Source organism: Nicotiana tabacum, chromosome 16 (assembly GCF_000715075.1).
Source record: "Nicotiana tabacum cultivar K326 chromosome 16, ASM71507v2, whole genome shotgun sequence".
Classification (NCBI taxonomy): Eukaryota; Viridiplantae; Streptophyta; class Magnoliopsida; order Solanales; family Solanaceae; genus Nicotiana; species Nicotiana tabacum.
In genome coordinates, this window is record NC_134095.1 from 7870261 (window position 1) to 7884384 (window position 14124).

The 14124-nt window shown below is 36.1% G+C and overlaps 2 protein-coding genes across 5 annotated transcripts; one reads left to right on the forward strand and one right to left on the reverse strand.

Moving 5' to 3' along the window:
* The first annotated feature begins 1267 nt into the window (after nucleotides 1-1267).
* Nucleotides 1268-3052, forward strand: LOC107766538 (putative transcription elongation factor SPT5 homolog 2). The gene has a single exon (XM_016585333.1). The coding sequence runs from the start codon at nucleotides 1268-1270 to the stop codon at nucleotides 3050-3052; it is 1785 nt and encodes a 594-aa protein (XP_016440819.1).
* Nucleotides 3053-6631: 3579 nt separating this feature from the next.
* LOC107766537 (B3 domain-containing protein Os01g0723500) lies at nucleotides 6632-13707 on the reverse strand. 4 transcript variants are annotated; one of them, XM_075232575.1, is made up of 8 exons: nucleotides 13078-13707; nucleotides 11582-12122; nucleotides 10697-10830; nucleotides 9804-10073; nucleotides 9590-9704; nucleotides 9336-9499; nucleotides 7549-7903; nucleotides 6632-6994 (listed from the first exon to the last, which is right to left on the reverse strand). In XM_075232575.1, exons 1-7 carry the CDS (start codon nucleotides 13141-13143, stop codon nucleotides 7589-7591), a joined length of 1605 nt encoding a protein of 534 aa, XP_075088676.1. In that variant the 5' UTR covers nucleotides 13144-13707; the 3' UTR covers nucleotides 6632-6994; nucleotides 7549-7588. The 4 variants fall into 4 exon arrangements, with proteins under 4 accessions (XP_075088676.1, XP_016440817.1, XP_016440816.1 ...); XM_016585331.2 differs by having other exon boundaries at nucleotides 9590-9707; nucleotides 13078-13701; XM_016585330.2 differs by having other exon boundaries at nucleotides 10697-10842; nucleotides 13078-13294.
* Nucleotides 13708-14124: the final 417 nt, after the last annotated feature.

Genomic DNA, 14124 nt, shown 5'->3' on the forward strand with positions numbered 1-14124 from the left:
AGCATCAACAGCAGCAACAGTAGAAGAAGAAGAAGAAGAAGAAAAAGAAGAAGAAGAAAACAAAGGAAGAGAATGAGGAGAAGAAAGGGGGCTGAAGTTGTTTAAAAAGTGGATACAAGTTGAAACTTTTAAAAAAAATAGATATAGATTAAATGAGGGCGACTAAATAAGACGTCCCGTGCAATTTTTACATTTATTTTTTGTACAGATAACAATGGGCCCAATGAAACCTTCAGATTGTAAGATTTCCAAACCCAAAACCAACTTGTTTTCAAGAAAACTTTCATACCAAACAAAACTTAAATGAATAACAAATTTCTTTAACAAATATCTATAAGTAGCATGTGAACTATTCATTTTTTTGAATATAAATTATTTTACTTTATTGTTTTATTAGTTATCAAATCCTTGTTTTCTACCAAGTAATACTAATATTGAATGTTAATTTAACAAAATTTTGTACATCATTGTCTCAAGTTACATATTTTTATTTGATTTCACATTAAAAAGATAATAATCAAAAGTATAAACTATATTACTTAGCACGGTGCATATTGGAAAAACATATGAAGTCTATTTTCATTTTTTTTTTTAAATCTTTGAAGAATATGAAAATTAGATAAACATTATTAAAAGAATTAGACGTTATCCACTTTACTTTTGGCGGCAAGTGATTTTAATTAAAACTTAATAATAAACTCATACAATTCTTTATCTCCTTAAGTGAAATACCATATATAGATATGATATTTTATGGAGTAATCCAATATATATTTTCCTTATTTATATTAATTTTGTGAAAATTCTTTACACTTTTGACCATTAAAGAAGGAAAGCGATAATCATAGGATCAACGTGGGCCCCCAATTAAAACATAGGAAAACGGCATAATACATAAATAGACCTCAACTGGCAAATATACGTTCTAACTTCTGGATGTGTACAAGTAAGCACTTAACTTGTCTCTACTTTGTCAGTTGAACACTCTAACATATAAAATGATCATTTAAACACCTTTAAAATTTATGTGTCATGTCAGTATTTGTGTTAAGTGTTTAACTTTATATAAATTAAGGTGCCTACTTGTACACATTTAAAGTTGGAGGGTATACTTGCCTCATATATTATGCCTTTCAAAACCCAAAACCGACTTGTTTTCGGAATAAAACGTAAAACGCCACCTTATAAATAGCAGCAGCATTTCACTAATTCCTTTACATAACTTCTGTTTGTGAAAAGTGTTGAATTACAAAAAACAGAGAAAATCATGGCAAAGCGGAGGAGAAGAGAGGTTTCAGACGAAGAAGAAGAAGAAGAAGAAGAAGTTCGCTATAGGAGGAGAGCGGCTTCACAGTTTTTCGAGTTAGAAGCAGTAGACACTGATGATGAAGAAGAGGACGACGAAGAACAAGGCGAAGATGATTTTATTGATGATGCTGAAGTCGTGGACTCCGATTCCAACGAAAACGAAGATTTTGCTTTTCGAAAACGTCAGGTTATTCATCCACAAATTGGAGAAGAAGACGAAGAGGAAGATATAGACGAATTTGAAAGGAGAATTGAAGAAAGGTATGGCCGAAAATCGAGATATAAAGACGAGGAAGATGAAACAGAGGTAGTTCAGCAAGCGCTTTTGCCTACAATTAAGGAGTCTAAGTTATGGATGGTTAAATGCGCAGTTGGTTATGAAAAGGAAGTAGCAATATGCTTAATGCAGAAGCAAATTGACAAAGCTTTTAACTTGAAAATTAAATCGGTTATAGCACTCGATCATCTTCAGAATTATATATACGTAGAAGCAGATAAAGAATCTCATGTTAGGGAAGCATGCAAAGGGATGAGACATATTTTGCTGAAAAATAAGATTGTTTTAGTTCCAAATTCAGAGATGTCCAATTTGCTTTGTGTAAAAGGCCGAGATAGAGAATTTACTAAGGATTGTTTGGTGAGATTAAAAACTGGGAATTACAAAGGAGACATTGCTCAGATTGTGGACGTAGATGATATTCAGAGAAGGGTCACTGTAAAATTGATTCCAAGAATTGATTATCAGGATTTGGTTAACAAATATGAAGGTAATTATAAACCAAAGGAAGTTTCAAGTAAAATTTGTCCTCAACCAAGATTTTGGAGTGCTAGTAAAGCTAAAGCATTGGGCATTTCAGTGAAGCGTTCGAGGGATAGAATTACTGGGGATTATTTTGATATTGTAGATGGCAAGAAATTCAAAGATGGTTTCTTGTATAAATTAGTGTCGTTTAAGTCAATCAGTAATAAGATTCAGCCAACTGTAGATGATCTTGAAAAATTTCATGCAGCTAAGGAGAGAGTAGATGATGAAGACATTAATGCAGAAATTTTATCTTTTTCTGCTATGCTAGCAAAGAATATAAAGAAAAATTCCTTTACAGCAGGAGATAAAGTAGTAGTTGTCAATGGAGATTTAATACACATAAAGGGATTGGTTCTGAAAGTTGAGGATGATATTGTTTATTTCAGACCAACAAATGGAGATCTGCCTCAAAATTGTCTTGAAATCAAGAGCAAAGATTTGACCAAGCTACTTGAAGATAATGTTTCTCAGGTTGCATATTGTGAAGAATCAGTATCACTAGTTAGTAAAACTTATAACAACAAAAGTAGAAATAGGGATGAAACATCAGGATCAATAGCCAACTTTAGACCTCCACCTCCTAAAAAAGGACACGGATTTGGAAGAGCAAGGCGTGATCCATTGGTCAATGCGCGAATTAAAATCCGTCAAGGACCTTATCATGGGATGGTTGGAACCATTGTAGAGGTTAGAGGGAGTAAAGTTCGGGTAGAATTAGAGGCTCAAATGAACTCTGTTTATGTTAATCGCAGTCAAATTTGTGAGAATGTGAACGTGGAAGTGAACAATTCTGGCTCTGGTTTAGGGGGTGAAACTCCTATGTATTGTGCAACAACTCCAATGCATCCATTGCTGACTCCAACAAGAGATTCTGCTGCAACACCTATTCATGAGGGAATGAGAACACCAATGCCAAGTAGAGCATGGAATGGTTACTAGCTAATTGAAGTAGTCTTTAACATTCTTCTAGTTCGTACTTTGTTCCTAGTTTTCTTCTGAATGTTAATATGTTTACCATTAGGTTTATTCTGCAATATGGTTTTGCTCTTCGATATGCAGAGTTGGATTTATATTAATGGAGTATCAAATTTTATGATTTCACTTGTCTTGGTAGCATCCTAAGGGTCGTTTGGTTGGAAAAAAGTTATTCCAGGATTAATTATCGCGGGATTAGTTATTCCACCTTTCCATAGGGATAAAAAAAAACACTGCAATCCTAGGATAATTAATCCTGATATTAATTATACCACAATTTTCTACCAACCAAACATGGAATAAACACTTCTTAAATTTAGTCCCGGAATTAATTATTCTTTATCCCTCATACCAAATAAGTCTTAAATGTATCTGTAAACACTGAAATTTTAGCAAATCAAGATAAATCTTAAATTTAAGACAGACTCTTGAAATATTAGGAGTCTATTAGGGTTATTTGGTGACTACTCTACCCAAACCCTAATTCATGCCTATAAATAAGACTACATATGTCCTTCAAAGACATCTCAGCAGTTGATCTTCGAAATTTCATAAAACTCTGGAATAATCATTAAGAGATCTTTCTAGCATCATTCAAGATCCAAAGGGAGTGTTACTACATGCCTCTTGATCATCCAATACATCAAGGAGATGCATATCATTTTACGTTTGAGAAATACGCAGTTAAGGCCCTCGAATTATGGATAATAAATCGGAGGGAAGAATCAAAGGATAAACAGAGTTGTCACCCACAACGTTTATCAATAAAATCCTTTTTTTTCTTTATAGCTTTTTTGTGATTGCAGATTTTTTCTGCACAAATTTGTTGCAAACAGTATGATAATGAGTAATGACTATTACGTTAGTGGTCAGATCAATCTGCTTTCCATATTATTCCAGCTCACAAGTGATGGACCTCGAATATAAGTTGAGATGTGTTATATCTGCAATAGAATTTTATGTATGTCATTATCAGAATAGGAACGGGATGAGAAGGAGGACTTTTAATCCTCAAACTTAATGTTACATTTTGTTGCAGCAACCATAAAATTATGATAAATATGCCTTAATCATAAAAAATCCTCCCTAATTTTAACCTCGTATGCCTTGCAACAAAAATCTTCTTCAAAACTTTATGTCACATTTTCTGCAACACCCAAATGATTATGATACGTAATGCTTATAATCCAAATCCTCCCTAATTTTATCAGATCAGAGATAGAAGAAACATAACTAGAAAGCACCGGGACATTCACACCAAACAGAATATATTAGCTATATGAATCTTTCTTCACATTTTGGTCTATTTCAAAAGAAGAAATGGCAGAAGAACAAAAGTTTGTTTATTGAAGACACATATTACAATTACATTTGCGTTACATACAGTATAAAAGTACAACAAGAACAACCCAATAAATTCTCATCAGGGTAGTGTGTACGCAATCTTACCCCTACCCGAGGGAATAGAGAGGTTGTTTTCGAAAAACCATCGACTCAAGAAGACGAAAAAACACATTATCAGTACCATCAACAGATACCATAGGAATAATAACAGCATCATAAAGACCAGAAAATAGATAAAAAGCAAAAGCGATAGCCAATAAATAGACCCGGCACTATGAAAAACGAAAGAATAGTGAGAACACAACATTAACGACTAGCAGTCTAGGACAAAAATCCTATCAGACTAACCTCACATAGGTACGAAGTAGAAATAGACTCAACTACCTCCTAACCTACAACCCTAATACTCGACCTCCACAGCTTCCTATCAAGGGTCATGTCCTCGAAAATCTAAAGTCACATCATGTCCTGCCTGATCACATCTCCCCAATACTTCTTAGGCCGCCATCTACCTCTTCTCGTGACTTCCAAAGCCAGCCGCTCACATCTCCTTACCGGAGCATCTGGACTTCTCCTCTATACGCGTCTGCACCATCTGAGCCTCGCTTCCCGCATCTTGTCATCAATGAGAGTCACGCCCACCTTTTCCCGAATATTATCATTCATAATCTTATCCATCCTAGTGTGCTCGCACATCCACTTCAACATCCTCATTTCTGCTACATTCATCTTCTGGATATGTGAGTTCTTAACTGGGCAACACTCGGCCCCATACATCATGACCGGTCTAACCACCGCTCTATAAAACCTACCTTTGTGGATCAGTGGCTTTCTCTTGTCACACAGAACTCCAAATGCTAACCTCCACTTTATCCACCCCACCCCAATACGATGTGTGACATCCTCGTCGATCTCCTTATCCCCTGAATAACCGACCCAAGGTACTTGAAACTGCCTCTACTTGGGATGACCTGTGATTCAAGTCTCACGTCCACACCCAGTTCCCTCGGCTCGGCGTTGAACTTGCACTCCACTTAGTCCTGCTCAGCTTGAAACCCTTAGACTCAAGGGCATGTCTCCAAACCTCCAGGCTCTCGTTAACACCGGCTCGCGTCTTATCAATCAATACTATGTCGTCAGCGAATAACATACACCATGACACCTTCCCTTGAATATGATGTGTTAGTGCATCCATCACCAGGCAAAATAAGAACGGGTTGAGCGGAGATCATTGGTGTAACCCCATAACAACCGAAAAATGCTCTAAGTTGCCTCCTACTGTCCTAACTCGAGTTTTAGCTCCATCATACATGTCCTTAATCGCCCTAATATAGGCAACCGACATACCTTTTGCCTACAAGCATCTCCAGAGAACCTCTCTAGAACCTTGCCATGCGCTTTTTTCAAATCAATAAACACCATATGCAGATCCTTCTTCCTATCCCTGTGCAATTCCACCAACCTCCCAATAAAGTGTATAACTTCCGTAGTAGAACGACCCGGCATGAACCCGAACTGGTTGTCGGATATAGACACCTTCCTCCTCACCCTCACTTCTACTACCCTCTCCCAAACTTCTTGGTATGACTCAGTAATTTGATACCCCTATAGTTGTTACAATTCTGGATATCACCTTTGTTCTTATACAACGGAACCACCTTGCTCCACTTCCACTCATCTGGCATCCTCTTCGTCCTAAAAATTACATTAAACAGACCAATCAGCCACTCCAAACCTGCTCTTCCCACACACCTCCAAAATTTAACCGAAATTTCGACTGGCTCGGTCGCTCTGCCCCTATTCATCTTACGCATAGCTCCCACAACCTCCTCAACCTTGATACTCCTACAATATCCAAAATCAAAGGGCGAAAGAAGATCAAGTTCGTGGTATTGTTTACTAATATGAAGAGGAAACAGAGGAAAGGAATACGGCAATTACAAACAATAACAAGGATAATGGGAAACTTGTGCCGTATAGGGGGGATAGGCTGCTGGCCATGAGAATACCAGTGACTAGGTAAGGCAGAATTCAAAAGCTGCAACTTTGAGATCAATCCAGAAGCTCGTGAGCCCAAGACAGCACATGTATGAGAGCGATAATGTAACAGTTGCAGTTGAATGAATCTAAAGTGACAAAGTTGTTGCAACTGTAAAAACAACTTCGTGGAGGAAATATCTCCGAACTCATTTCAGCTGAGTGAAACTTCGATTTCTCACTCTAGATGTCCCAATTTCTGTTTTAACATAATACATACAACACCAGATGTTTCCTGGCATTTAAACTAACTACAGACACGTGAATTATTTACAAAGGAGAATCTACGACACTAAGAAAATGAGAAGCTTTTCACATAGTATTTAAACTAACACAGAGTCTGAACATGAGAGCTTAGAAAACACTGAGAACAGAACATCTAGGTGACTGAAGCCATGTCCAATCTGGTCAAATGTTAGATGATTTACTTTAAGCTTCTCCATAGCATTTACGTGCATTCCTTTTCTGATCCAATGTATCCACTTCTAGCAAAAAGCCAGGCCTGAAACTAAGAGTAATAGGCACCTGAAAATGGAATCGACCAGGAACGTCAGTAGGTTGATAAAAAGAGAGTCCACATACTGAAATAATAAATGTGTTCAGCAAAAAGAAGAAGAAAAGAAGAGAAAAACTGAAATAGGCAAGGGAATGGAATCATCATTTTGTCATCCACAGTTGCAAAAAATAAAGAAGATAACTATATTTTTGAAGTTGGTACCATACCCCCTTTTAAAAATTTGTGGCACTATGCCATTTCTCAAAACACCAGCGAGCTGTAATAGCACTGCATAAGCAAATTAAAAAATAGAAAAAAGAGTTTGGCAACATAGGCTTTCAAAAATACAGCAACAGGGTTTTGGGACTCTTCCAATCTGAAAAGAACAAAAACTGTAAAAAGGAATGTGACACTCATATGACCACTCTCTCAATGTTTTGGCAAAAATGTGGTGGAACAGCAAGGTGTACTGATGTTGAAAGCTTCTAGTAGCAAAGTGCAACCTTATGAATAACTATTGATACTTCTCTACCAAATGCAATGGAACCATACTTATTAGAATTAAAGAGAGTTTAACCCTCACCTCGTATTATGCATTCTTTTGCATGTTACATCGAATGTCTCTAGCTTGTCAAGGACGCAAGGATAGCCGACTCATTAGAAGTTATCCCGTTCCGGTAATCTAACCCCTTCTTCCCAATTGCACATATATGTACACGCATTTCATATTTCCCAACCAGCTCAAATATGCAGATATCTCCCATCTGAATGTCATTATCTCTGACAAATGCCGACCATCCTCCGCAAAATGTGTGCAGCGTTTGTACCTTCATAGTCGGAATTGAATTCACAGTCCAACATTCTCCTTTCAAGTTACGAAGCACGATCTCCGTTCTGCAGTTTGGGAGGTGTTCCATTGAGAACTGATATGGAACTTTCTGTTCAAAGATAGAAGGCTCTCAGAATATGAATTTAAAGCAAATAACAGTACGAGAAATGTCACAATGCCCAACACCTAAAATTGGCCTAAGGAACAATTATCAACAGAAATAAGTCAAGATTTACAAACATTCTACGGTAGAATTTTTACCCCCGTGAATGTTATTAAGCCCTCAAAAAATAATAAGGAGAGAGGAAAAGAAACAAAACTGACCAATATTACTTCTTCCATCTTATTTTATGTGATGGTGCTATGCACGAAGTTTAAGATCTTATTTCGACATAAATTTTGTATTAGCATTAGTGAAGAAAAGTATTAAAGTAGCAGTTCTTTTTAAGTATTAAAGTAGAGGTTGAAAAGTCTATTTGATAGAAGAAAACATCATATTGAAGTTTAAAATGTGAATAGTTGAATGAAATTGAAATATCCAAAATTGTGGAAGTTGTATTAAAATGGAATTGTTTTAAACATTATGGGACATCCCAAAACGGAATGAGTGTCATACGAATTGAATTGGAGGGAGTATTCCAATATAAACGTCATCCCGATGCTTGTTACGCAAAGTAACATAATAGGGAAGCTAAACATTATCTTCTCTCAAAAGCAATTACTTTGATGTATGACCAATAAAATATAGACACCACTAAATTTATAATTACCTTTTTTTAGGTTGAAAAAGTCTATAATTACCGTTACAGGTCTCACTACAAAACAAAAGAAAAAGGTATCACTACCAAGATTCACATCGTTCACAAGGGTGCCTAGAGCACCTACAATTGCCTTGCTTATAAGCAAAAATTGAGGTAGAAGATTCACTCGGATGACAATTTTATGATTTTTTTGAAGTTGATCATATGTTCTGTTAGAAGGCAAAGAGGATTCAACTACCAAACACATCAGCTCTATACAGAGGCAAAAGAACATATCTAGAAGAACACGGTATTGTCAAAGCTCAAAAGTGAGTGCACATAAATATTTTAGAACATCAACAACTACAAAAAATAGCACTTGAACTTTGACAGTAATTAACTTTGTACTCTTCAAATGGGAAAATTTTATTTTGTGTATCATACAACTGACACTAGTTGTATGGGGCACCCTTTTTGTCTCACAGTTTTGTGGACCCACATTTTTTGTGGACCCAGAAGTGTAAGATTGGGGTCCACAAATTTGTGAGACAAAAAGGAGCCTCACACAACTAATGTAAGTTGTGTGAGACACACAATAAAACTTCTCTTTCAAATGTATTAGACACTAAATTAGGTGTTAAGTCCTGTAGGCATTTAAATTCTACACGGGAAATCATTCGTCATGTTGGCGAACAATGTTTTGACATATAATTTGAGAAATAATGAATAAATCAAATGGGATGGAAAAGGTCGGGACAATAACAATATATAAAAAGATATAACATGCAAAAAACTACTCACCAGAGTGTAAGAGCCACTAATATTGAACTTTTTCATGATTCGTACAAAATGAGGAAAATTAGAAATGAAAGATTCAGCAGCTAATTTCTCTTCAGGTACTGATTTCATTGACATGCAGCTCTTGGTGAAAGAACCCTGTTTAACCTGAGCAGGTTTCCTGATTACTGTTCGAGCAAGAAAGTTGAAAGGTTTCAATATGCGTTGTGTGAGGAAGGACAGCTAAAATATGCTAGTTAATCACCATGTGAATTCACCTGAATCTCCACTGCAAATCTTTGACAAATGGAGCTGATGACTCTTCAACATATTACCATGTTTCTCTTTGCCATGAGCAGATCCTCTTTTATCATATGTCTTGGCCTTTGCTACCTGCTGTAAACAGTGATCAGAATTTTATCCCACTTTCGTCAACTTACATCCAAAAAATTTAACCGAGGTAGCAGCATAATCAGCAGCTAGTTTAACTACCTTACTACTGTAATCATTTCCTTCCTTTTCCACCCTCAGAACATGCACGCGTAATTCACACTTGTGGACAAGCTCAAAGATGCAGATATCTCCCAAATCAATGTTATTGTCACGAACAAAGGATAACCAACCTCCGCAAAAGGTATGTGATGTTTGTACTCTTGTAGTCGGGATTGAATTCACAGTCCAAGTTTTTCCTTTTAAATTGTGAAGTAAAATCTTCACCTTGCATTTGGGTAGGTGTTCTGTGGCAAATTGATAAGGGATGTTCTGTCAAGAAAATATGAAGGAGATCAACAAACCAAGTGATGCATGTGCAGGTGGTGAAAGGAGAATAAACTTGTCTAATGCAATATTACTCCAAACTAAACATCAAATAAAGCCAATGTTTTCAGATTGAATCATCTCCTAAGATGAAGCAAATCCAACATGGAAAAGCTTAGGCATACAGCAAATCAATAATGATACAGAACGCTACAAAGGGAAGTGAACGCCACAACTACCTTGCTGGATTAGATTGTTGTAATATAGTCAACAACAAGAACAACAAAAAAGATGGCAACATCAACAAAATAGCCTTGTGATTCAATTAGAAACAGGCAGGTTAAGGACAAACATGCAGCAACTAATATAGGAACATCAGTGAGCAGTTCAGATATTGTTGGCACACAAAAGTATAACAAGCTAAACAACTTTACCACGCTGCACATAATCCTAAACCACAACATTCCTTATTGTCAAAGAATATTTATGACAGCTCATTCAATGCAGTCATTGATAGCAAGAAATGTTGAGGCAATACATTACAGAAGCTAAGATTACTCATAATATTTTGTAGTTGCACCAAGAATCACAAGAAATGTTGTTTTAGAGAAAACAGAAGACCTACTCACCAGGGTGTATGAACCACTAACGTTGAACCTCTTCATAACCTTCATAAAGTTGGGGAAACTCGAGGTAAACGAACGGGCAACCTTTTCTGCTTCTTGTGCAGACAACCACATAGGTTCCTCGGAGGTACCATTGCCTGTTTTCACCTCTGCTTTAGATTCAAAATAGCAGTAAATTTTCCAAATTTGTAACTAACAAATTTGTAATATAGCTGTTGCTAACAACTGAATTTCCTTTCCATTAAGAAAACAGAAAGAAAAAAAAGTTAATTTGTAATAGAAATGCAGGGCAACAATGTATACAAAATGCTTTGCACTATAAGAACTTACATTACAAAGTGATAAAGGCCTAAAATATATCAAAATATAAGTGTCTCCTCCAACAATTTAAATTTTTAGATGAAATGGTCACACAATTCAACATGATATCAGACAAAAACCTTGAGTTCAAGTCTCACTAGTCAGTGAACGCAAAAAGGAAAAATGTTCCAACGTGCACCCAGGAAAAAGAATCAGGCAAACACCTGTGGAAGCTTGTTGCAAACCTAAATATACAAATAGAAGTGCTCGCTCCCTAATAGCTAAAGCTTTTAGATGAGGCGGTTGCAATTCAATGCGAAATATTGTTTTTTACTAAATTACTTTTCATAATTAATTTTTTGTTGATGACGTAATTGGTTTCATTACTGGCATCAAGAAGATGCATAAATTACAAAAGAGTGTAGCAATTGTTAGCTCCTTAAAAATGTAAATGACTTTTCATAATTAATAGGAACTGTAACATCAAATTGGGCTTGATTAAACTTCTGGCAAACTCAAACAACACTTCTCAAACTAGAAAATCGAACTGCCAACAATAATATAATAAACTATAATCTAACCATTTACCTGGGTTACTGCAGACAATCTCTGTTTGAGATGGCACAGCAATGGTAACTGTATTGTTTGATGCATTTCCAGCATTCTCGATTTCATTCAGAAAGCTAGAAGCATAACTTCTTCCATTTGAGCAAACTGCGTCTTCTGCTGTGCATTCGGAAGGGCTCTGCGTGCTTCGCATTTTCTTAGGAACACCTTCAACAATGCAATCTAATAAAGCTGAGTTTCCTCGGTCTCTTTTTTTCAAAGCAAGATTGTACAAGTTTGTTGCTCCTTGACTGCAGTCAGCGTTATAAGCAGCTTCCTTCTCACATGAACTTTCATCAAATGCTAGCACAGTGAAATGCAAATCACCGTCATATCTGAAAACCAAAGCATCCCCACTTTCAAGGCAGTGATCCTTAACAAATGAAGCCCATCCATTGTGGAAGAATAAACCATCATCTTGCTGTATTAAGTCCATAGGCCAAGAATTACCACTGGGACCCACCAAAAATGCTGTTCCAGAAGCTCTTCCTTCCATATGTTTAATGAATTTTGATGGAATTTTCTGCAACAGAGAATTCAGAGCAGTTAATGAACTTTGCAAGAGTTGAACAATCTGGTCTTTTCAACAAAATGCTAAATATGTTGCCAAACAGATCAAGTAAGTTAGTTTCTTAAGAAAGACTATAACTTCAACAACATAACTCGTCACTGGATGTTACATCAATTAATCTCAATGGAAAATACCAATAATTATCCCCGGAGTAATACTCGTCAACTGCTTGGTTTCGAATTTCGATTATACATATCATATTACTAATCATAGCATCTAAATGTATACATCGCCTCCAGAAGGCTGATGCTTTAGAACTTGTGAGTTAAGAAGGCCAAGCACATAGATAAATATAGTCTACACAGGAAGGCATCTATGATACGTCTCACTGAATATCTATGGGCGACACTTAACACAAGAAGTGCAAGCACACAGATAAGGCATCTGCTCTATTTCCCATTGAATATATCCAGTTGTAGCTTCACCAAATACAAGACTAAGTTCCTCAGCTATTCTTATAATAAATCTTTTCATCATTTAAAATGCAGGAGGCCAGCCGTTTCAAGAGCAATGTAATTTGAAACGTTCATACAAAACAGATACTGAAGGGTACTTTATCTAGATCCAATCTTTTCTTTAGGAACAAGAAGAATATGGCCGCCCACGTACTCCACAGGAAGTTACCCCTATGTAGCTCATTGCTATGTAAACCACTGCATTCTAAGTGCTAACACCTCAGTTTAGAATAGATTATAAAGTTTGTTAAACTTAAACATCAAATGAACCAATGTCTGATACATAGCACATCCAATACTCATATAGGTATACATAATTGCTTACTAAGTGAACTACCTTCAGCTTAAAGTAGTCAACAAAAAATACTAACTAAAACAGCAGCTAAATAAAAAACAATCACAATGCAGCAAACAGGAATGTACCAACAAATTGTGAAGCAACTAATGCTTACCAATGTTTCAGACTGGATTGAAGGGTTAAAACCCACAAGAAAATGAGGCCTTTTTGCATCCCACATCTCTGTATTAGTCCCCTCTTAAACCTAAATTTTGAAGTTAAAACCCTAAAGAACCCCAAAAAATTTCTTCAACTCCATTTTTCTTAGAATGTCATTTCTGAATCTGGGAATGTAAAATTAAGTAACAAACACAAAGTAATCAAATTCATAAAGCAAATACTGAAAATCGTGAAAAATGAAAACTCAATTCACGCCTAAAATGAAGAAATTTTAGACGAAAATTGGAGTACCAATTTCTGCATAGAGAAATGACACGAGGGAGCTGGCGGGGGTCGGGGGTGAGTGAAATTCCTGTAGTACCCATTGTGAGATGAAGCGTGAGTTACACGCAGAACAAAATGTTCCGTTTCTGCAATGGTTTGAGCGCTGTGAATCGTACGTGGAAATCAAGGCGCGTTGGTCAAGTGAAGAAAGAAAGTACAATACTTGTGATGTTATGAATTAGATCCAAGGTGTCGAAAAAGTTCCAAATTTCCAATTGATTAGAAAGGGCCAATTTTACTTGGAAAAGAGATATTAATACAGATCATAATTAGGATTTAGATGACAAAATCGAATAGCATAGTTGAGAAATTAGAAAAATTAAAGCATTCAATTAGTCACCGGATAAGTGACAAATATGATATTCGGACCAGCTTGCGCATACTTCAATTAATTTTATGGAATATCGTTATCTCCCATCAAAGTAACTCTTTGTACCTAAGTTTGAAAAAATGAGAAGAATCTTGGCTAATTCTATGGAGCATACGCTATCTCTCATCCGGGTAATTCTATTCAGCTAAATTTGGACAAATAAGAAAAAATTATCTAATATTTTGACCTCTGTGAAATTTGAACCGAGCATAAAAATGTACATCAAAGAGGAATTAGAAAACTCGCACTTTGCTTGAATAGTGAATGTGTAAAGTTGACAATTGAATAAATTACTATAGAATTTAAGCTACTTACAAGTTAATAATTTTTGAGGGGAGCTTTTTCTTC